Raw genomic sequence first — 24,766 nt, 5'->3', positions numbered from 1 at the left:
GCAGGCCCTGCTCACAGAAGTTGGCAAGAAGGCGGCTGATTATTGCAATTATACACATACCTAAAAAGTACCAAGTACTAGTAAGATGAACATGTGCCAGGATGGCACCAGAACATTTTGGTATGAACACATTCCACAGAGATAATAAGGAACAGGCTGACCCATCTTAAAGACAGGGTCAAAAGGAGAATATGATGGATAGAGTTGTTTTGTTCAAACCATATGAGAGGTGTACCAGGTGAGTGGTGGCACCCTAACATGCAGAGGGGTTGTACCTCAATACGGCTGGAGTGATGTGTAACTTGTTTGTACTGGTGTATAAGAATGCACCCCTGAGGAGCTGACTTTCTCTGGCCTAGGGGGCAGTGGAGAGTCCCGCCCCTGACTGAGCCGGTCCACTGTCAGAGGCACATATCCGTCATATGTCCTGTAGAGTCTGCAGGGAACTATTATTGTGTTTCATTTCACAATAAACCTGGCCGGGTGCCTTCGTACCTTATCAGAGTCTGTGGTCATTGGGGATTCTCTCGGAGTCTGCTGTGTCAGCTATCTGTGCAGAGCCGGGGTAGCATACAGAGGGACCACACATGCAGCAGCCAACTGTTATCACCATTGAATACAGCAGAGCACCACACAGGTAACATCTTACGACAACTGACTTCTGAGCTAACAAGCTTTGTGCGACGCTGTGTTCCTGTTGACCAATAAACCCTTCTGCTTTACAACACTGGCTGAGAGTCACGTCTGACTGCGGAGTTGGGGCGCAGGGCCCTCTGGCTTCCCCACCAAGGGGAAGGGTGCGGTGGGAACAGGGATGCTGAATTCTCTAAGGTCAGACTGGGAAGGCTGTAGCCAAGGAGGCTTTTTGTCCTGGAAAGAGTGCCCTGAGGGGAGCACGCTACCCAGAGTCCTGACTGGCTTCATACCGAGCAGTTCCAGAGCATCAGACCTGTGATTCTGTCACACATGTGGACAGAGGATCATGTGGTGCCCTCCCCATGGCATGCAGATGTCCCTGACAGGAATGTCATTGAGAAGGGCTATCAAGGTGGATTGAGCCCTGATCAAATGACCAGTCATCCTACCAGACTATGATCCACCTCAGAAGCTTCATAGTAAGCTAGCATACATCCAGATGCCCACACACAGATACCCACATACGGAGTCTCTAAATTGAGATCAGCTGGCCTCTCATCCTCTTAGCAAAGAAAGTGAGGAGTCTAGGGGAACCCTGAAAGGCTTAGTTCTGTCAAGGTAAAAGGTGAGTGCTTGCCTTACATCCAGAGTATGGAGACTAACTTTTTCCCTCAAAGAATGAAGCTTTAGGTAAAAAACACTGGAAGTCGAATGTCCTGGTTGATATGAAACTCTGAGGAGACCTTAGGCATGAAGAGAAGAAATGTATCACCATATGTGCAATGTGCCCAGTCATTTGATGGTGTCATCATCAGCCAGGTGGAGAGCTGGTAGCCCACTATCAAAATAAGTCAGTGGGCGCTTGTCAAGTATATAAACAGTCTGATGTTTACCACAGCTGCATAGCGGGTCATTAAAAGAAAACCATTTAAAGAGATTGCAGCCAATAACTGGCTGTACAGTTGCCCTGTCCTGTTCGAAACCAGTTCAGTGATGACCAGAGGTGCCTTGGCAGAAGAGAGGATGAAGGCATAGGATCACCTTAACATTGTAGAAGTTAGTGATGGTGGGGGAGGTGAGATCAACAATGAGTTCCCCTAGCTTGCCCACCCTTCTGTCCAACGTGACAGCTACCATAAATGATGTTTAAAAAAAAAGGAAGAAGGAGAACCCGGGGAACTACAGACCGGTCAGCCTTACTTCAGTTCCCGGCAAAATCATGGAGCAGGTCCTCAAGGAATCCATTTTGAAGCACCTGAAGGAGAGGAAGGTGATCAGGAACAGTCAACATGGATTCACCAAGGGAAAGTCATGCCTGGCCAACCTGATTGCCTTCTATGATGAGATAACTGCCTCTGTGGATATGGGGAAAGCGGTGGACGTGATATATCTTGACTTTAGCAAAGCTTTTGATACGGTCTCCCACAGTATTCTTGCCAGCAAGTTAAAAAAGTATGGATTGGATGAATTGACTATAAGGTGGGTAGAAAGCTGGCTAGATTGTCGGGCTCTACGGGAAGTGATCAACGGCTCCATGTCTAGTTGGCAGCCGGTATCAAGCGGAGTGCCCAGGGGTCGGTTTTGTTCAACATCTTTATTAATGACTTGGATGATGGGATGAATTGCACCCTCAGCAAGTTTGCAGATGACACTAAACTGGGAGGAGAGGTAGATACGCTGGAGGGTAGGGATAGGATACAGAGTGACCTAGACAAATTGGAGGATTGGGCCAAAAGAAATCTGATGAGGTTCAACAAGGACAAATACAGAGTCTTGCACTTAGGGCGGAAGAATCCCATGCACCGCTACAGGCTGGGGACCGACTGGCTAAGCAGCAGTTCTGCAGAAAAGGACCTGGGGATTACAAGTGGATGAGAAGCTGGATATGAGTCAGCAGTGTGCCCTTGTTGCCAAAAAGGCCAGTGGAATATTGGGCTGTATTAGTAGGAGCATTGCCAGCAGATTGAGGAAAGTGATTATTCCCCTCTATTCAGCACTGGTGAGGCCACACCTGGAGTATTGTGTCCAGTTTTGGTCCCCCCACTATAGAAAGGCTGTGGACAAATTGGAGAGAGTCCAGCGGAGGGCAAGAGAAATGATTAGGGTGCTGGGGCAAATGACTTACAAGGAGAGGCCGAGGGAACTGGAGTTACTTAGTCTGCAGAAGAGAAGAGTGAGGGGGGATTTGATAGCAGCCTTCAACTCCCTGAAGGGGGGTTCCAAAGAGGATGGAGCTTGGCTGTTCTCAGTAGTGGCAGATGACAGAACAAGAAGCAATGCTCAAGTTGCAGTGGGAGAGGTCTAGGTTGGCTAGTAGGAAACACGATTTCATTAGGAGGGTGGTGAAGCACTGGAATGGGTTACCCTACGGAGGTGGTGGAATCTCCATCCTTAGAGGTTTTTAAGGCCTGGCTTGACAAAGCCCTGGCTGGGATGATTTCATTGGCGTTGGTCCTAGTTTGAGCAGGGGGTTGGGCTAGATGACCTCCTGAGACCTCTTCCAACCCTAATATTCTATGATTCTATGATGTTTTGAACAAGAAGCAGAGGAATGAATAGGTAGTAATAGACTCAGAACGGAAGATCCTTAAAGTGCTGTGAGAGAATTTGATGTGCGCTTGTCACAATCTTTCATTGACAGCATATACCACCAAGGAGCTATGAGAAACAAACTAAGCCTAAAACAACAAAGAAGCTACAGAAGCAGTGGGCACTACTCTAAACTGTCGTGAGACAAAGGCGATTGAGAAGGAACTGAAGCGGTGGTGAGTTTGCGCCTACCAATATACGCTCACACCAGAGCACAAGGATGTCTAGTGTCCAGGTGTGGACCTAGAGACACTGCTAACTAAAATCTCCAATCAACAGTGCATGGGTGCTCTACTGTTTCTCTCCAATGGAAATAGGAGCTGCCAGCACCATGTGACCACTAGCAAGTACTCCAGGGGCCACAGTTTGCCCTAGGGAAGTGTCAGGCTGCTACGACTCCATACCTGTTTGTCTTCCAGATATGAATGGTCTCAGGGTCCAGGATTCCATGATGCATTGCTTGATCATCTAACAGGTCAAAGAAATATTTGACAGCCAGAGGCACAGGGCGGCTGGTGCTGAGGATCACCTGGAACAAGTCATCCACAAACTTCTGCAGGGTCCCCTGTGGACAAGCAAAGATCATGCAAAATGAATAGGAAGAATGTAAATAAATATTTCAGCGCCTTGGTAGGGAAAAGGTTTTCATAGATTTCATGGCCAGAAGTGATCATTGTGATCATCTAGTCTGACCTCCTGTATAACACAGGCCAGAGAACTCCCTCAACGTAATTCCTAGAGCAGATTTTATGGAAAAACATCCAACCAATTTAAAAATTGCCAGTGATGGAGAATCCACTACAAACCTTGGTAAACTGTTCCAATGATTAATCACCCTCACAGTTAAAAATTTACACTTCAGTCTAGTTTCACCTTTCAGCCATTGGATCACGTTAGACCCTTCTCTGATAGATTGAAGAGATTAAAATTACATATTTGTTCCCCATGTAAGTACTTATAATCAAGACACCTTCTCTTTGTTAAGCCAAATAGACTCAAGGAGCTCCATCTACCACTATAAGGCATGTTTTCTAATTATTTCATCATTTTTGTGGCTCTTCACTGAATCCTCTCCAATTTATCCACATACTTCTTGAATTGTGGCACTGGAACTGGACACAGTATTTCAGCAGCAGTCACACCAGTGACAAATATAGATGTAAAATAACCTCTCTCCTCCTACTCAAAATTCCCTGTTGATGCATCCCAGAATCACATTAACCCTTTTGGCCACAGCATCACACTGGGAGCTCAGGTTCAGCTGATTCTCCACCATGATCCACACATCTTTTTCAAAGTCCATGTGTCCCAGGATAGTCCCACATTTTAGGAGCATGACTTGCATTCTTCATTCCTTCATGTGTATATTTGCATTTAGCCACATTAAAATGCATGTCGTTTGCTTAAGCTCAGTTTACTAACCAATCCAGATCATTCTGAATCTGTGACCTGTCCTCTTCATTATTTACCACTCCCCAATTTTTTCTGTAACCTGAAAACCTCATCGGTAACGATTTTGTGTTTTCTTCTAGGTCACTGATAAAAATTTTAAATAGCGTAGGGCCAAGAACTGATTCCTGCAGGACCCACTGGAAATACACCTACTCAATGAAGATCCCCTATTACAATTACATTTTGCAGCCTAACAGCTAGCCATCTTTTAATCCATTTAATGTGTGCCATGTTAATTTTATCTTTTTCTAGTTCCCTCGCACCAATCAAAATGTCATGTGGTACCAAGCCTAACACGGTTACCTTTCTCAACTACACTTGTAATCTCGTAAAAAAAAAAAAATCAGATTAGTTTAACAGGATCTATTTTCCATAAAACCATCTTGATTGGCATTAATTTTACCCTCCTTCAATTCTTTGTTAATCTAATCCTGTATCAGCAGCTCCATTTTCTTCCCTGGGATCAATGTCAGACAGGCAGGCCTATAATTACCTGGGTCATCCCTTTTGCTCTTTTTAAATACTGACATTCTTCCAGTCTTCTGGAACTTTCCCAGTGTTCCAAGTCTTACTGAAAAAAAATCAACACTACCAGTCCATTAGGCTCCTCAGCCACCTCTTTTAAAATCCTTGGATGCAAGTTATCTGTACCCACTCATTTAAATGTGTAATTTTAATAGCTGCTCTTTAGCATCCTCCTGAGATACTTGTGTAATAGAAAGAGTGTTATCATATGGTATGACATCTGTTTTCCCCCCAATACGGAACAGAAGTATTTATTGAACACTTTTCAGAGTAACAGCCGTGTTAGTCTGTATTCGCAAAAAGAAAAGGAGTACTTGTGGCACCTTAGAGACTAACCAATTTATTTGAGCATAACTCCATACGGCTAATGCTCAGATAAATTGGTTAGTCTCTAAGGTGCCACAAGTACTCCTTTTCTTTTTATTGAACACTGCTGCCTTTTCTGGATTACTATTCATAATTTTACCATTTCCATTTAGTAATACCATTTTTAAATCTTTTAAAACTTTTTGTTCCTAATATACTTAAAAACTCCTTACTGTCCTTTACTCTTGCTGGCCATAGATTTTTCCTTATGTCCTGTTGCTTCCTTTGTCAGCTGTCTACAAGTCCCAGCTTTTGATTTATATTCATTACTATCAATTTCCCCTTTCCTCCATTTGTTATATATTATTGTTTAATTTTTTATAGCTGCCTTCACTTCCCCTCTAAACCTATTCAATTAATTAGTACAGACTTCTTCCTTGACTGGGATTGTGGCTTTTCGGGCATCTAGTAAAGTGTTCTTAAGCAATTCCCAACTACCATTCCCATTTTTCTGATTAAATTCTTCCACTCCGATTGATTTGGCTCAATTGTTTCCAGCTCATTGCAGGTCACTTCCTTTCATTCAGAAGTAGCCCTCCCACCAAATCAGAACCACATTGTATACAAGGGGAATATTAAACTTGATCCTCAAATTGCTGGGGAACCAAAGGAGGTGTCTGAGGGTGGGTAAAGTGAGCGGAACCACAATAGGAAGGAATGAGAGATAGCCCATAACAAAAGATGGTGCAGTTCACATGCTGAAGGCTGCTCATAGATCAAGCGGAATAAGGAGGGAAAAGGGTCCTTCTTCAGACACAAGAAGGAGTTTTGACACCTATCCGAGGACAGCAATTTCCATACTATGGTCTCAGTGAAATCCAGACTGAACTCAGTAAAGACTATTGTTATTGGGGAAAGGATAAGGGAGGGGGAAAAAAAATCAGAATTCTTTGCTGAGCATGTCTTTGTTTCTGTAAGCTAAGAACAAGGAAACACAACCTTCCACAATAGGGTGCATGTGAGGAAGGGTGGACTTGTGTTTAAGGCACTGGACAGATTCAAGAGATTATTTTCCCAGCCGTGCCACAGAATCCCTGCACAAGACACTAGTCTCACTGTGTCTCCTGTAGCCAATGATTTTAGTTTATTGTTCATTTATTGTGCGATGTTACAATTAACTAAAATATATATAATCATTGGATGCCAAATAGATTTAAATTGTAGGATTATAGAAATATAAGATTGATCAGTAGTCAGAAGGGATAATTATGTATTAGGTATCTAAGTAAGCAGGGCTGAAACATAAGGCCTACAGGGTGAGGCCTGTGAGATTTGAGTTTAGTCATACTATGCCATAGGCTTAAAGAATGCTTGACATAAATAAGTGACCAAAGAATGACCCTATGCCGCAAGATTATAGGAAAAGAGGTGCCAATGGGTGATATTGTGAAAAATTAACAATATGAGTAATTTTTTTTGCTTACAACATACCTGGGTAGTCATATTTTTCTAACACATACCCTAACTGCAGGTACACTATATGCATAAATCCTAATGAGGTATAGTCAGAATCACATTATAAAATAGAGGGTGCCCAGATTAGGAAAGTTAAGCTCCCTAGAGCAGATGTGGGCAAACTACAGCCTGTGGGCCACATCCAGCCCGCAGGACCATCCTGCCTGTCTCCTCCTCCGCTGTCCCCCCTCCCCTGCAGCCATGCCACCACGCGAGCAGCACTCTGGGCAGCAGGGCTGCGCAATCCTGCAGGGCAGCACAGAAGCGTGTCTGGCTCCAGCCAGGCAGCACAGCTGCCAGACATGCTGCTCTGAGCGGCATGGTAAGGGGGCCGGGGGGTTGGATAAGGGGCAGGGGATCCTGGGGGGTAGTCAGGGGACAAGGGGCAGTTGGATGGCGCGGAGGTTCTTGTGGGGTGGGGAGCGGTGGCCAGGGGACGGGGAACGGACGGACTGGATAAGCATGGGAGTCCTGGGGGGCCTGTTGGGGGCGGGGGTGTGGATAGGCATTGGGGGGGGCAGTCAGGGGACAGGGAGGGGTTGGATAGGGGGAGCGGTCCCGGGGGCAGGGGTGGTTAGGGTCGGGGGGGAGGGGTCTCAGGAGGGGGTGATCAGGGGACAAGGAGCGGGGGGGTTGGATGGGTCGGGGGTTCTGAGGGGGGCAGTCAGGGCACGGGAAGTGGGAGGGGGCAGATAGGGGGCAGGGGCCAGGCTGTTTGCGGAGGCACAGCCTTCCCTGCCCGGCCCTCCATACAGTTTTGCAACCCCAATGTGGCCCTCAGGCCAAAAAGTTTGCCCACCCCTGCCCTAGAGGAAACTCCAGCGGGAACCATCCCTCTAGTGCTGATTAGCAAGGCAGCCATCAGACCTTAAGAATATCATTAAGAATGCAAGTATGACTATATTTGTAACTTGTGCATAGGTCTGTATAAAATTTCTATATATTTGGTTAATCATAACTTTAACTGTACCTTTAATAAAACTTGTAAAACAGACTAGACCTTATACTTGTAAGTACGTGTATGGTCACTATCCTGGGTCTTTATGTGTTCCTTGAGACTAAATCTGAAGCAAATAGCAGAGGTGACTTTCACTCTGTTGAGCTTGAAACTGTCGACACCAGAGCCGAACCCACGGTAGCGTAATACTGCCTTACAAAATTAACTTTAAATAAAATAGAAGGCTATACTCAATTCCCATCTGTAAAGAGTGGTCACTTACCTTCTATGAGAGGCTGTTGTCTGCATGGATCCCATTGTAGGTACACATGTGTCCCATGAATGGGAGATCAGAATATTTGATCAGGAGTGTCCGTTCGACTGTGCCTGCACCATGCGTGTCCTTGTGCCCCCGCTCCCCACCCAAGGGCATAAAGGGCAGAGCAGCTACCACAACCATCACTCAGTTCTGTCACTAATTCAGAACGGCAGGGAAAGAGGCTCGCAAAAAGCAGGGCTGGAGGGTGGGCCATGAGATCCAGGATGATGATGTGTCAAAGCAGTAAGGTAAGTAACTGTTTTCAGTTCAAGTACACGTCCATGTGGATCTCTTCCTAGGTGACTGATGAGCAGTGGCCCATCTGGAAGGTGACACTGAGGAGTCCAAACCTGCACTGACTGAACCGTGTCTGTGACGTTACCTAACAAATCTGGCATCTCATCTTGCCCCAGGTCAAGAGCATAGCGGTTAACAGCAGTACGGGGCTGACTCCACGTAGCTGCCTTGCCAGGTTCAGATAGCTGAAGAAGGCAGAGGAGCAGCCTGTGCTCTACTGGAATGAGCTCTGATGTTTGCAGGGAGAAGGGTAGCAGCCATGCGATAGCAGATTGAAATACACTGGGTAATCCACAGAGGTATTCTCTGGAAGATGGCCTGCCCGAGAGGCACCACAGATGGCAACAACAAGACAAGGAGTCTGTCTGAAGGGCTTTGTCCTTTCCCGATAATAGAACAAGGCTTGTGAAACATCCCCGGTGCGAAGTTAGTTTGTCCCTGAAGAGGAATGGGGTTTGGGAAAGAAAGCAGGAGATCTGACAACTTTAGGAAAAAACTGGGAATGATGTCTGACCACCACCTTCCCTCTCTGGAATGCTGAGTAAGAGGGTCAGCCATGATCAATGCAAGTTCACTGACCTGTTTGGCTGATGTGATGGTGAACAAAAAGGCGGTCCTGCGAGTAAGGTGTTATAAAGAGAGAGGCTCGAAGGGGGCTCCAGGGAACTTGTAAGGACAATATTAAGATCCCAGGTCAGAGGGGGTTCTCTGATTGGTGGATAAGCAAGTAGAAATCTAGATACTGTGGGATACAGGAAAAAACTGAACATGACTACATGGGTGAGGAGTATGCTGAGATTGCTGCAAGATGGACTTTGATGGAGCTGAACAAGCATCCAGAATGTTTCAAAAATGCAGAATATAAATCGAGGATTTTAGGTACCGAGGCTTTCAATGGGTCATGGTTGTGTTGGGCTGCCCAAAATTAAAAATCCTTTCCATTTAGAGGAGTAAGTCTTCCTCATGGAGAACTTTCTTCTTTGCAGTAGGATATCTTGTAGCGCAATCTCTGTCAGTAGCAGTCGGACAGCCTGAATACTGGCTGGTTGATACAATGATTTGTTATCTGGATGAAGTGTCTGACCTTGGTTTTGTGATATTAGGGTAACAATGGAGCTCCACTCATGGTTGGTAATGGGTTGTCTGTAAATCAGGGCTTTGGAGCGGAGCCAGGAGCTGGAGCGCGGAGCAGCTCCAGAGCAGTGAAGCGGCAGGTTCTTGCCTGGAGCTGGAGCAGAGCCGGAGCACAACTCCCTTACCATGTGTAACTCAGATATTATGGTGCTGGAGTTACAGGGAAACCAACAAATAAATACATCAGTAATCTGGGCAGCAAAGAATTATTTCCTCATGTGCAGTGCTGCACAGCTGGCAAAGCACACCCTGGGGCTTGAGGGTTTAGCACCAAGCCTTGGCCATTGGGGAAGGAAGTATCCTAGGCATGACCCAGTTTAGCTAATCCAACACTATGTTCTTTCCTACCTTCATAGAGAGGAGACGTGTCAAATAAATTTCAGGAATGGCCTTGGCTCGCTCCCGATCCCGTAAGCTTCCTCGCCTGTGTTTGGGGAGCTCTGGCTCTTCAGTTGGTTTTACTAGGTGCCAAAGTTTTATTCCACCCTCATCTGCATCTTCCAGCATCGGCGTTTCTGAAACATAAATACTACTGAAATCTCTAGGCTCCCCTCAGAGACTGGCCACGTTGCTTGGAGCCACTTGCCGCCCCAAGATTTCCCTGCACTAAGGGAACATGCAGCAAGATAGGGATTATGCCGAGGCCCTAGGTTTATTAACTGGTGGGCCTATTAGCTATGGATTGCACCCAGCCCCTGTGGTTAGCAACTAGAAGATTCCAGCTCAAGCTGGACTCTCCTTGCTGGCCCTGATTTCTTGTTTTTAGGGGCCTCTGGCTCCCAGACACTTACAGAAGCTCCTGGAGCTGACAGTTTGGCTATCCTGTCAATGCTAATAGTGAGGAAGGCCCAACTCACCCAGTAGCTATTGGGGGTTACCATAAAGTTAAGTCTATTGCCTGGGAGTACAAAGTCCTAGCTTGCCAGCTTATGGACTCTGTGAAACTATTTTATGAGGATGGAACGTTAAGGCCTTAAGCATCAGACTCACTCTCTCCAGGGACGTAATCCTGATTCTCCCTGGGGATATGTTTGGTCAGACGTGGGACCAGAGCTACAGTTGCTCCATCAGGCACCTGTGTACAAGCAGAACTTGGGTTAACAATATGCTGTACATTTCTCCTCAGTGTGACAGGCAGACTTTAAACAGTACAACAGCCCACCCACAAGAAAGAATGGTCTCCTGGTTAGAAGAGGGGACTAGGACTCAGGACCCCAGGGTTCCATTCTTGGCTCTGCTACTGACTCACTCTGTGAGCTTGGTAAAGTTTCTTCAACACTCCATGTCTCAGTTTCCCCATCTGTAAAAAGGGCTGTGAGGGTCAATGATGTCTGTCAGGTACTTTGAGGCAAGGTAAGGGCAAGGTATTTTAAACATTATTTTTCATTCCCAGCAGCCTCATCCCAGCTCTGGAGACCATCATCTGCTATACTGGCAAGTAGCCCTTATATTGACTTCAACCAGCAAGCCTGTCTCCTGCTGACAGAAGAGTTACACAATTGCAGGTCTGCAACATGGTGTATCGACAACGACAGCAGTGAGATACAGTCTAGTGCAACCCAACTTCTACAACCTTAAATAAAGAAGATACTGAGAAAGAAGGAAAGAAGGGGGTGAGCAGTATAGAGGTAGAGTGACAGCAGATACTGCGGTGAAGGGTGCATTTGACAGAGGCTAAAGGAGAAGTGAAAGATAATGGTCCATACTGGCTTTAGAATCAATTACACAGAGTGAAGTGCTGAACAGCACAGCTGCCATTTCCTAGCCCCACAAATTTTCCATGTGCCCAGAAAGGGACCCATTTGTCTAATCACTTTTCCTCACATTCCCACAATCCTTGTGTGACTGCTGCTTGGTTCTTTGATGGTGACAAATCTATGGTAGGAGTAGGAAGAGGTGCACCAAAATTGCTTTCAATTGTGAGTGAAGGTAGGATTTAAGTCTTAATTTCCAGAGTCAAAGGACTTAGGCGCTAACCAACAGATCCAGCAACCCTGCCCTGATTACAGCATCTCCAGAAATTAGCTTAGGGCTATATATTCAGACACCGTTTGCCTCCCCAGCATCCCTGGCTCAAGCTGTCAGAGGTGGAGATGCAGAGTACAGAGGAGGTTACACTGACTGAACAGCAGTTCCTGTGTCATGAGCAAGTCAGAGGCTTGACCACATCACAGGTGGGACTAAAAACGTTCTTTAGATGGGATCAGGCGAGAGTCAAATCTAGAAGCGGAGTGTACACTTGGAATTGAAAGGTCACTGAAAAGGGAAAGGGAAGAAGAATGCTCAGTTCTGACCTTGTAGTGCTGAAGAGTGTTCAGGCGCTTCCAGGTCCCCTGAATGACAGAGGTCACATCCTCATCCGAAAGGATCAGGTGACCAGCCAGACCTGATCTCCACTCTGCAGTCATCAAAACACAGAAAACAGAAAATAAAAAAAACGTTTACTGTGAAAGTTGAACTGTCTTTAAAACTCTCTTGTATATTTCACTTTCAATAAGCAGAAACCAATGCCAAGTAAGACTAATAACATGCCAGAATTGTATCAGCAGTGCACTGCATGAGTGCTGAAAGTTTAATCTCATAGCTGTTAGGAAATGCGGGGTAAAGTTCCAGCAGCAACACACTCTACCCCTTTGGATATGTACATTGCAATAATGTAACCACACAATTTCTATGCTGTAATACAAAACAGCACAAATGTGCAGCATGTGTTACAGGAAAAGGTATCTTTAAAGGCCCTGTGTCTATTAGGATTGTTACTTACTATTTTATAACATAGAATCATAGAATATCAGGGTTGGAAGGGACCTCAGGAGTTCATCTAGTCCAACCCCCTGCTCAAAGCAGGACCAATCTCCAATTAAATCATCCCAGCCAGGGCTTTGTCAAGCCTGACCTTAAAAACTTCTAAGGAAGGAGATTCTACCACCTCCCTAGGTAACGCATTCCAGTGTTTCACCACCCTCTTAGTGAAAAAGTTTTTCCAAATATCCAACCTAAACCTCCCCCACTGCAACTTGAGACTATTACTCCTTGTCCTGTCGTCTATCACTGAGAATAGTCTAGAACCATCCTCTCTGGAACCACCTCTCAGGTAGTTGAAAGCAGCTATCAAATCCCCCCTCATTCTTCTCTTCCGCAGACTAAACAATCCCAGTTCCCTCAGCCTCTCCTCATAAGTCATGTGTTCCAGACCCCTAATCATTTTTGTTGCCCTTCGATGGACTCTCTCCAATTTATCCACATCCTTCTTGTAGTGTGGGGCCCAAAACTGGACACAGTACTCCAGATGAGGCCTCACCAATGTCGAATAGAGGGGGACGATCACGTCCCTCGATCTGCTCGCTATGCCCCTACTTATACATCCCAAAATGCCATTGGCCTTCTTGGCAACAAGGGCACACTGCTGACTCATATCCAGCTTCTCGTCCACCGTCACCCGTAGGTCCTTTTCCGCAGAACTGCTGCCTAGCCATTCGGTCCCTAGTCTGTAGCTGTGCATTGGGTTCTTCCGTCCTAAGTGCAGGACCCTGCACTTATCCTTATTGAACCTCATCAGATTTCTTTTGGCCCAATCCTCCAATTTGTCTAGGTCCCTCTGTATCCTTTCCCTGCCCTCCAGCGTATCTACCACTCCTCCCAGTTTAGTATCATCCACAAATTTGCTGAGAGTGCAATCCACACCATCCTCCAGATCATTTATGAAGATATTGAACAAAACCGGCCCCAGGACCGACCCTTGGGGCACTCCACTTGACACCGGCTGCCAACTAGACATGGAGCCATTGATCACTACCCGTTGAGCCCGACAATCTAGCCAACTTTCTACCCACCTTGTAGTGCATTCATCCAGCCCATACTTCCTTAACTTGCTGGCAAGAATACTGTGGGAGACCGTGTCAAAAGCTTTGCTAAAGTCAAGAAACAATACATCCACTGCTTTCCCTTCATCCACAGAACCAGTAATCTCATCATAGAAGGCGATTAGATTAGTCAGGCATGACCTTCCCTTGGTGAATCCATGCTGACTGTTCCTGATCACTTTCCTCTCATGTAAGTGCTTCAGGATTGATTCTTTGAGGACCTGCTCCATGATTTTTCCGGGGGCTGAGGTGAGGCTGACTGGCCTGTAGTTCCCAGGATCCTCCTTCTTCTCTTTTTTAAAGATTGGCACTACATTAGCCTTTTTCCAGTCATCTGGGACTTCCCCCGTTTGCCACGAGTTTTCAAAGATAATGGCCAATGGCTCTGCAATCACAGCCGCCAATTCCTTTAGCACTCTCTGATGCAGCTCGACCGGCCCCATGGACTTGTGCACATCCAGCTTTTCTAAATAGTCCCGAACTACCTCTTTCTCCACAGAGGGCTGGCCACCTACTCCCCATGCTGTGTTGCCCAGCGCAGCAGTCTGGGAGCTGACCTTGTTCGTGAAGACAGAGGCAAAAAAAGCATTGAGTACATTAGCTTTTTCCACATCCTCTGTCACTAGGTTGCCTCCCTCATTCAGTAAGGGGCCCACACTTTCCTTGGCTTTCTTCTTGTTGCCAACATACCTGAAGAAACCCTTCTTGTTACTCTTGACATCTCTTGCTAGCTGCAGCTCCAGGTGCGATTTGGCCCTCCTGATTTCATTCCTACATGCCCGAGCAATATTTTTATACTCTTCCCTGGTCATATGTCCAACCTTCCACTTCTTGTAAGCTTCTTTTTTATGTTTAAGATCCGCTAGGATTTCACCGTTAAGCCAGGCTGGTCGCCTGCCATATTTACTATTCTTTCGACTCATCGGGACGGTTTGTCCCTGTAACCTCAACAGGGATTCCTTGAAATACAGCCAGCTCTCCTGGACTCCCTTCCCCTTCATGTTAGTCCCCCAGGGGATCCTACCCATCCGTTCCCTGAGGGAGTCGAAGTCTGCTTTCCTGAAGTCCAGGGTCCGTATCCTGCTGCTTACCTTTCTTCCCTGTGTCAGGATCCTGAACTCAACCAACTCATGGTCACTGCCTCCCAGATTCCCATCCACTTTTGCTTCCCCTACTAATTCTTCCCAGTTTGTGAGCAGCAGGTCAAGAAAAGCTCCCCCCCTAGTTGGCTCCTCTAGCACTTGCACCAGGAAATGGTCCTCTACGCTTTCCAAAAACTTCCTGGATTGTCTGTGCACCGCTGTATTGCTCTCCCAGCAGATATCAGGAAAATTAAAGTCACCCATGAGAACCAGGGCGTGCAATCTAGTAGCTTCTGCAAGTTGCTGGAAGAAAGCCTCATCCACCTCATCCCCCTGGTCCGGTGGTCTATAGCAGACTCCCGCCACTACATCACTCTTGTTGCTCACACTTCTAAACATTATTTGACAAAGGACAGCAGATTATTGCCAGAATGTCTAGAACTTCACAGAAGACATGAAGATATTGTCCTTGCTCCAAAGAACTTTAAATGAGTAAAGGCATCCCAGCCACCCTGCTAGCGCAGACATGGGCATCTTACCCTTGCCTGGCATTCATTGTGCATAGGCTACAAACTTTGTAAAGCTGGGAGCACAGCAGCCTCTCTGCACAGGAGAGGGGGGCCCAACAACCTGTTTGAGCTGCTGCCACCACCTTCTTTCTATCTGTCTGCATCCGTGGATTAATTGCTGCAATGGCAATGAATGGTTTGAATGAAGAGTGGAGTTCTAAGTGCTACAGAATTCAATATAGGGGAACTCAGACTTGTGTTTTCAGCCTTCCTTGCCAAGCTAAAACCTGAGCTTTCAGCATCAATATGGGATCATTACTCATTGGTAATTCTGTTGGCCATAGTCATCCTCTCCCTCCCTCCTAAGCAACGGCAATTATAGACAGGAAGATGGCTCCACATCCCAGAGGCCAGGAGGGATGGGAGAAGAGGGAGGCATGTCAAGAAGTGTGTCCAGAGTAAGCTGCAAACACTGAATCACGCAATTCATTACTGAGCGAGAGCATGTCCTATGAATACATCAGTGTGCAGATGCCTGACTGCTGCCAACTGAGAAAAAGGAACAAAAGAGGAAAAATTGGAGAGCTTATCCGCCAACACGAGCCCTGCATTTCATTAGCCCACTTAGGGCTGATCCTGCACTGCTGAAGTAAATGGGAGTTCTGCCACTGCCTTCGATAAGAGCTGGATTGAGCCCATAACCTTCTAGCACCTCTGCACCAGTCCCATGCTGTCTCCTACACCCTGAGTGCCCTCTCTGATCCCATATGCTTTTCACACACATCCCTTTCCTCATTCAAATCGTTTCTCAAAGACCACCTTCCTCTACAACCCTTCTGACAATAACCAGTCAGGCCCAGTAGCTACTTCCAATGACAAAAAGTGAAAAAAACACAAGGGACCATGCAAACAAGAGGTGTAAGCAGCAGATTACAAGTATCCTCTTTTCCGCCCCACTTCCTGCTATTATCCCTCTCCCCCACTGATCGTGTCACACTGAATCCAGACTAGAACATAATCTCCTGGGGACAGGGACTGTCTCCATTCTCTGCTGAATGGACAGTGAGAGGCATACCAATGGCACAGGAGCCAGTTATTAGATAACCCCACTCTTCAACCTCATCACTGAGCTATCAATGAATTGTGCTCACCAAGGTCCAGGGAGTCTGGGTCTGGGCGGTGACAATATGGCGTTCCTTTATAGATCTGATCTAGGATTTTCTCCTTCACCTGTGTTATGGTGTCACAGTCTAGCACTTTCACAGAGACACCCTGAGAATCCTCTGCCTCTCCCACAGTAGCTTCAGTTTGAGTCAAAGCATTTAAAGTCTGGGGAAAGAAAAGATAGCTGAAATGGCTGCATAAGGTGAAGAGCCTGAGTAGCAATCAATCCTGCACTCCCCTCCCCCCATAGTTACACTTACAATTAGCAAACCACTAATAAGTGATTAATATTAATGATAAACCTTTTACATTTCCAGACCACTGGGGAAGGGAATACCATGAATATAATGAGCCAGATTCTCAGTCCTGCTTCAAGTAGCATGAAGGGCATGTAAAGCTGGTTCAGCAGGCTTCTTGAAGGTTGCCTCTATGTAGGCGGCCTCATCAGCTGGAAAAGAGTTGCTGTAGCCTCTTGCGGCCCCTCCTCCTTCTCCCATGATTCCGCAGTGGATGTAGCCGGTGAGGAGGAGATGTGGCTAGAATACTGCTCTGCTCTGGCAGTCCCTGGCTGTTGGACCTTTTCAGGCCACCAATAGCAGAGCAGCTCTGAATTACACTGGGGAATATGCCAACCCCAGATCCTGGTGTAAAGCTATGGCTTCCAGTGGGCAGTTATAGGACACTAGCGAGTGGGTAGGTTTAGTCCTGACTCAGGGCGGATTAGGACAGTGGTTCTCAATCTTTTTTCATTTGCAGATCCCTAAAATTTCAAATGAAGGTGCGGACCCCTTTGGAAATCTATTGCCTGTATATAGTTGAATTCTGTTCACACAGTTTTCAGTCTAAGTCTTTTGAGGACCCCTTAGACATAGTCCCGCAGACTCATGGGTCCATGCACCACAGGTTGAGAACCACTGGATTAGGAGATGGTGTTTCATTGGTTCAGAACAAGGAGGGAAGAGAAGGCACAAAGAGATGTGCAGTAGGGAGTTCTCACCAGAGTCCGGTACTCCAAGTCTTCTCGCAGAAGGCGGTTATCATTCAGGGTATATTTGGCTTTTCCTGTTACCCAGTCCACTGGTCCCTTATCTACTTGGTGCTTAATTCCACGGAAGAGCATATACAGCGGCTCGCCGACAGAGTCCTGGCAGAGATAGAAAGAGGCTCAACTCTTGAGAGAAGTCACTTTCATTCTGCCTGACAGTGACTTCAGGCCTCAGAACATGGACCCCTTTACCTCCAGGAGCATAGCCAAAGGCACCAGTCAACAAAGCAACTCAAAGAATCCAAGTCGGAGGGTTCCACCCATCCCATCCCTGCTCCATGTTCAGGATAAACTGTCTGGTGGGGCTAAGGCACTGAACTGGAACTCATGAGACCTGGATTCAATTCCATGTGTGCCACAGCATCCCTGAGTGACCTGGGGCAAGACACCATGCCTCAGTTTCCTCATCTGTAAAATGGAGCTCTGTAGCCAGGTTCACTTTGGAGCCTGCATAGGCCTTGTGGGCAGGTTCTGGCTCAACTGTCCCCCAAAGTCTGGAATGGCCTTGCTAGGCAGTCCACAAGCCTAGCAGCTGGGTTATGGTCCTTCATTCCCCAGTGCTCCCCAGGTTCTCCCAGCCAGACAGGGGTATGGTACCTCTCCGCCAGGTCCCAGTGCAGGGCCCAAGGGAGAAGGGTCAAGAAGTGTTTCAGCACCCTCTGGCCAATACATCAGACCAGCTTCCCCTGGGCCAACTCCTACCACCCCATTCTCTCTTCAGTTTGGGATGTGGTCACAGCACTCTGCCTCTCCCTAGCAGAGTTCCCAATGAGTCTCAACAGTTCAAACAGCCAAATGGGGACTTCTCAGTTCATGTCTCAGGGTCCAGGTATTCTCCATTGTCAGGAAGCAGGGGCTCCTGGCCAGGTCTTACCCACAGTCCAGACCCTTCTTCTGTAGGCTGCTCTGTCCCAGAAGCAGCAATCTGGCATCCTCCCTACAGACAGCCTCTCCTTCACTCTCCGCCTGCTTGACTGTCAAAGTCCCCTTTTAAGCAGGTCCTCCATTTGGTGCATGCTCACCAGCTGCTGAGGGGTAGGGCCCTCTTGGCCCACAATACTCCTTCACTCCCTTAGCCTTTGTGTGGGGTCTGTAAACCCCATCATAAGCTCACACCAGTTTCTTCCCGCACAGGGGTGTTGTGCAGATCATCCCACTAATGCGTGTGAGACACTCAGCTATTACAGTGGTAGGGCTGTGGTTGCCAGAGCAACATGTGGGCATGCAACAGTCCAGCTTAGCCCTTGGCTGCAGGCTTATTTAAAAGTGCAGATGAGGGAGTTGATGAAGTGCTGGATGCAACCCATGCTGTGAGCAACCCAGCTCTCCTTTCCTGCTCTCTGCACACAGGGTAATTTGTGACACCATTTTAGCAGGCGCTCAGACTGCTGATCTATATTAATGTAGCAGGGTTGTGGTATTCTTTTAGTCTCCATTTCTCTTGGCTTCCCCACCCTTCCCATGGATGGAGAATTCTTACCCTTACAAAAGCATACAGACAGATGGACATCCAGTTGGTGAGCAGCTTCTCTACTACTGTTTCTGTCCTGAAAGAGAACCCCAGGCTGGTTACTGTATGTTACCCTCCACGGGGAGGCACCAGAGCAGAGAGTGGGGTGATAAGGATCAGGACATGCTTTCTAGGACCCCACCCAAGTACAAATTTCAAGGCTTCAAACTGAATGGAGCACAGAACTTCTGGTGTGTGAACAGTAAGGCAAGCAATTAACCTGCAGTCACAAGAGGCCATTAATGCCTCTATAGGCTGCCCGAAGGACCCAAACATAAAACTCTGTGCTGTATCTCCAGCTTCCTGCAATGGGACAAAACTCACAACAGGGCAGTCAGGTGTCTATGCTCCTCTGCTCTCTCTCAGACCTATAGAAAGAATGATTTAGGAATAAAAGGCCCAGATCTCTTGCAAGGTACCAGTCATGCCACCAGCTCATTGCAGAGCGGACAGGGTTTAGAAAAAGCTCAGTGTTGACCTAACCGTGGTCCCACTGAAATCACGGGCGAAACACCCAACAACTTTAACAGGAGCAGAGTTAGGCCAATGCTGAATGCTGTGAGAAACCCCACCCTCCATGAGGAAATATCCTATGCATGCTGCCCTGTAACATCCAGCAGCACCTGCTACAAAACCCTGGGAGGAAGCTAATATCTGGGAATTGGGAGGATGAGATTTGTCAAAAAATTCCCACTGAGACTTGTCTCTCTCCAAATGGCTCACTGCACACCTCCTCATCCACTCTATGGCGAAAATGCCTCCCTAAAAGCCTTGGTTCCAGCCTCTCCCTCACACAATGTCATACAATATTCTATTCAACCCCCCAGTCCCAGAATCTCCAAAATGCTATATAACACAATATCACATATAAATCCACAGTCCCAGTTCCCCACAATATAACACAATATCACACAGACCCACATCCCAGCTCCTCCCCTATAATATCACACACAGACCCACAGTCCCAGCTCCCTGCCCCGCCCCACATCACACTCAGACATATAGGGAGAGGTCAAGTACTTCTTGTGTGAAATGACTCAGCAGCAAAGGGGAAGTGACCTAGACAGAAGAGGGAGCACAAATTAAATGTCACCTCTAACTGTTGCAGGAAGGGACCAGAAGGGGATAGGATTAGAGCGGCAGAAGTCAGAGGGCAGGAAGCTGGTGGGTAGATGCCAGTCCCTGGAGAGCTTTGAAAACCAGAGAAACAATTCAGAATAGGATTCAGAGATGGGCAGGAAGCTAGTGAAGGGGCCAAATGACAGGGGTGCCATGCCTCTGCTTCCTTGAGAAAAAGTGTCTGCGCACAGTGTTGCAGACCCAGTGACATTTAGAAAGTGAGGATTTAAGCATTCATAAAAAGGGGATTGTGCTTGACAAGACAGGAAGGTTGGCTAAGGGCTCAGCATAGCCCAGGGCAAGGGGAGACAGAAGAATGACCACATGGTAGAGAAGCTGAAAAAGGGAAATGGGGGCAGAAAAAAGGGAGTTCAGTGTCTAGCATGAACTTGGAGGAAGGAGGATCGGCATGAAGGATTCCTGCTCTGTCTCATCACTGTCTACAGCTGGGATCTCTTATTTCTGTTGCCTCCTCTTTGATAGATCTTCATGTCTGGACACCTACTGGATCTGGATCTGCTGCACAGCACATGGTCTCATTGTTACTAAAGAGGGATTACGAAGCTCTATTACAGCCAAGAAAAGTTCTGTCCAGGGACCAGCCATGACCAGGCTGAAGACAGTGGGACTATTACTGAATCACTCACCTCCGCAACATCAGCTTGGGGTTCTTGGCCACATACTGCTCAACGAGGTCATTCAAGAGAGTCTTTAGGATGTCAGTAAAGTACTCTAGCTTCCCATGCAATGACACAGTGAGAAGGGATGCCACATAGGCCCGGTCCCTTGGAGAGAATGTGCGCTGGATTTCCAGAGTGTGGATAAACTAGAGAGAGAGAGAGAGAGAGAGAGAGAGAGAGTCAAAGATGAACGAATGCTGTAATCTATTAAAGTAGGGTAACCACAGCTATGGCCTTTCCCAGTAGGAGGTGCTGTGGGGAGTGTTATAGATATGGGGAGTATCCACCTATTCCAGTCTCTTGCTTTCCATCAGGAGGCACTTTAAAGAATGCTGTAAGTGAGCTCACAGTCCCTTATGTCTCTCTTGGCAACAACTGCCTGTGAAATGGCACAGGAGCCAGCTACTGCAGGGAACTAAGAAAGGAATGTTACCTTGGTAAGGAAAAGTTTACTATTGAGGAGGTTGGAGAGCTGCACCAAGCCTTGCTCCACTGTTTGCCGCCGACACTCGGGCATGTCCAGGCCCCTCTGCAGTGGAGACTCACGGTGTCCTGGAAAGAAAATGCGTTCTGCGTAGGATCTGTAATCCAGGAAGGGGATCCCGGTGCCAACAAGGTCACTGGTGAGATCCATCATCTCCGTCATCAGGTCTGAAAATAAAGGGAGCTTCTGTGTTACAAAGTTAGACCAAGAGAATGTGTGTCCCAGAGCGTGGAACATGGGGCTGTGAGGTAACTAGATCTAATGGGATGGAACTGACAAAGGAAACAGACGCTAAATATCAGTGAGATGCTTCATCCTGTGGAATCCTCTCCAAAGGAAGGAGTGGAAGCCCTGTCATCTGGGGCATTTAAAACTAGACTGTTCGGAGCACTGGCAAATGTTCTGTAGGGAGCTCTCCAGCCCTGGCTCCTGGGGAGGGACTGGAAGGTCTGACAGGTTTTTATTCTTGTTTACAGCTGGGGGCCATCTTTTCGGTTTAAAAAAAAAGCAGAAAAAGCTCTACCAAGCAGACTAGTGATTGCGAAAGGATGATGTTTAATAAAGGATTGGCCTTGTGTTTAGTCAGGCTCAATGGATAATAGGCGGTATCACAGGTCAGAGACACAGTATTATACAGTCACTACAGCACCATGACTTTCATGCGTCTCATTGCTTTCCACCTCTAACTAGAAATCACTGTATTAGTCTCTCCTGTAGCTCCTAGTATCCCCCCTTCCCCGTGCTCCTTGCTACTAGTGATAGAATTATAGTTTGTGGATAAAGGGGGACACTAATGATCCCATCTCTAGATTCTGATATTCCAGATGAAGAACTGCAGAGACCAGTATGGGCCAAACTCTGTTCCCAGTTACACAAGTGCCACTGCACTGACCTCAAGGGTATGTGGGTAGCTGAGCAGAATTTAGCTGTAAACTGTAACACACTGACATAGGAAGGTGTATGATTGTTCACACAGAGGCAGCTCCTGAGACAAGGGCCATACGGCCTGGAAGAGATGGAAGGGCCAGAGATGGTTCCCCAACCCCACTATTTGCAGCTGCAGGGGAGGGAAGTTCTCTTACCTGTGAACTCCTTTTTGCATCTGTCCCGAACACTTGTTTCCAGATTTTCCAACTGGATTTGAACTTTCTTATAATCCCTTAGAGCCTGTTTGCTCTTCCTCCTGTAATGGGAAGCAGAGCTGGAGACCACCTGGCTGACTCACTGCAGATGAGATTTCCATCAGGCTGGGCTTAATTTAACATAATTTAGGTTTTGGTTTCTAAACTCCCCCCTGTCTACACATCTCAGGGAAAAAAGATGTCCCCCCAAAGTGTTCCTCAAACTGAGAAAAGGATGGGCCTTACCATGTGTGCTAAAGAACTGAGGGCTGGCTGGGCAAAAGGAGCTAGCGCTGAGCTGGATCACAAGTTGGGCGTGAGGGGCCCATCCTCTTCAGAAGAATGGAGGAGCCTCTCTTTTGAGGCCTTCAGCTCATCCTTGCTCCTCAGGAGGTGACAAAATTCCTGGCTAATAACTCCAGGCTGCTCCAGACCAACCTGCTAACAACAGCATCCTACATTGCAACTCCCAGGCTGACAGCCTTTTTTAGACCAGATTACGTGATCATCTTCTGCACAAGAGCAACTCTCTGGTTTCCAGTTTCCGACTCTGTGTTATGTCTTATACGGAGGCAATCCTAAGTGCATCATTGGGGGCTTCTATACAATTCAACCACTCATCTAACTATAGATAAGCATTTTATCTGCAGCATTTTTTTGGAAATGAATTTAGGGCCTATCTTCTCTTTCCATCAGCCCCTCAGGAAGATCTCAACTGTGGAGTTGGTAGTGGTGGCAAGGGAGGGTCCGTGATAGTAAATCCACGTGCCCCAAGAGGGAGCAAAATACGGGGAGGTATCTCTGAACACTGGATAGACCAAAACACCCAAAAGCAGAGGCCAGTGGCATAAATCCTTTTGCAAACCCTCAGCTTACACTGGAAGGTGTGTCTGGGATTTACTTGCAAACTCTGAACTCGAAAGGCAAGTAGCCTTTCAGGTGGGAGTTCTGTCACCAAGGCCAAATCTGCACCTTCTGAAGTCCAATGGGAAGGCTGCAGAGCCTCACCCAAAGTAAGGAAAATTGAGGGACTAAATTAGGTCCCAAATGTAGAGGCCTAGCTATGCCCATTGAACATTCCTGTTGACGGTGATCAGGGTGCCCAAAGATCCTGCAGGTCACCACTGAAGGTATGTCTACAACACAATCCAAGGTATGCTTGCAGCTCAGCTAGAATACCCATGCTAGCTTTAAGCTAGCTAGCATGCTAAAAATAGCAGCCAAGAGGCAGTGGCATGAGACTTCAGCATGGGTAGTGCAAGACACCCAGGGACCTGGGTACATACTCATGTTGCTGAAGCCTAGCTAGCGAGATTGCAGTTAGCCTGGGTATGCCTCCCGGATCTGCAATCATCCCTCCAGAGCAGCATAGACACGCGCTCAGGCACTTCTCACCTGTAGATGAAGACAATGATCAGGACAATCAAAGCAACAAAGGAGGCTCCGACACCCAAGCCAATCTGGGCCTCCAGGGGGAAGGTGAGCTGGCTCTCTGTGTCATACTGCACTCTGCCCAGCAGGAAGTTCAAATTCCCCATCTGCACCTGCAAACGAAATGCAAGCCCAGGCAAGATCAGAGTGTCAGATTCTCCTCATCCTGCAGACTGAGTCATGGGCTCCAAGGGGAATGCTTGACTGTCTCACCCTACCCCCCACCACTACCAGCTCCACGGCAAGCACCTGTCTTACCCTCCCCCCGCACCAGTGCCTCAGTGTTCTTCTTCCCCTCCCCCACACCAATGCCTCCATCTTCCTTCCCCCCCACACCATCAGCACTTGTCTCTTCCCTCCCTCCACACCAGAACCTGTCTTCCCACCACCTCTGTCTCCTCCTTCCCCCCACCTCCATTTCCCCCCTTTCCTCCCCAGTAGCTCTACAAAAAAAGACCCACAGCAGCAAGTCTCAAGGCACAGTCAACTGACTCCAGCTCACACTATGGAGCAAAAACTAGCAGCGCTGAAACCCAGGGAAGGGTCTCGGAGCCCAGGGAAGGGGGATCAGTTAACCCGGCCTCTGAGACTCAGTACCATGGGGTTTTTTTGCTTGGTAGATTTCTCCCCCCACTAATTCAGTGTTTATACTCCCACCCCCACTGCTGTCTCCGCTGCTTAGCTGAGCTCTTACTGTAAACTCTGGGAGTGAGTCTGTTCCTTCCAGCTTTGTGCGGTGCTGTGGAGCTGGCTGCTCAGATGGAGGTTCACAGTACAGATGATTCCTTGTCAGGGTTTTTACAACACAGACCCCTTCCCCAATCATGGCCACCACTTCCTCCTTTGAAATGGCCAGATCCAGATTTTCCCCCTGGAATACAGGTGCAAAAGGATATCAAACCTGGGCCTCTCTGGGAAGGCAGCTGTGCATAACCCCTGACTTTAGAGAGGCTGACAGGATTTAACAGGCCAACCACAGGGCATGCTGAGAGTTCTACAAAAGCCCTATTAACTCCCTCCCTAGTCTCACCAGGAAGTAAGCTTGCCA

The 24,766-nt window shown here is 47.4% G+C and overlaps 1 protein-coding gene across 13 annotated transcripts in view; it reads right to left on the bottom strand.

Moving 5' to 3' along the window:
• The window catches only part of PLXNB1 (plexin B1), a 191,026-nt gene that overhangs the window by 10,755 nt on the left and 155,505 nt on the right, over positions 1–24,766 (bottom strand). For 11 of the 13 annotated variants that reach the window (XM_073350752.2, XM_078853513.1, XM_078853512.1 and 8 more), the window contains 12 exons: positions 24,413–24,589; positions 23,683–23,831; positions 22,249–22,349; positions 21,116–21,333; positions 20,650–20,828; positions 18,854–18,920; positions 17,326–17,472; positions 16,316–16,493; positions 12,005–12,108; positions 10,701–10,785; positions 10,059–10,225; positions 3,630–3,790 (listed from right to left, as the gene is read on the bottom strand). In XM_073350752.2, coding sequence (XP_073206853.1) covers positions 3,630–3,790; positions 10,059–10,225; positions 10,701–10,785; positions 12,005–12,108; positions 16,316–16,493; positions 17,326–17,472; positions 18,854–18,920; positions 20,650–20,828; positions 21,116–21,333; positions 22,249–22,349; positions 23,683–23,831; positions 24,413–24,589 — 1,733 coding nt within the window. Of the gene's footprint in view, positions 1–3,629; positions 3,791–10,058; positions 10,226–10,700; positions 10,786–12,004; positions 12,109–16,315; positions 16,494–17,325; positions 17,473–18,853; positions 18,921–20,649; positions 20,829–21,115; positions 21,334–22,248; positions 22,350–23,682; positions 23,832–24,412; positions 24,590–24,766 lie in introns of those variants that run through there. The other 2 variants (XR_013636020.1, XM_078853516.1) reach the window with 2 other exon arrangements.

Source organism: Lepidochelys kempii, chromosome 7 (assembly GCF_965140285.1).
Source record: "Lepidochelys kempii isolate rLepKem1 chromosome 7, rLepKem1.hap1, whole genome shotgun sequence".
Classification (NCBI taxonomy): Eukaryota; Metazoa; Chordata; order Testudines; family Cheloniidae; genus Lepidochelys; species Lepidochelys kempii.
The sequence above is the reverse complement of the archived record's forward strand: the minus strand, read 5'-3'. Positions and strand labels throughout refer to the sequence as shown.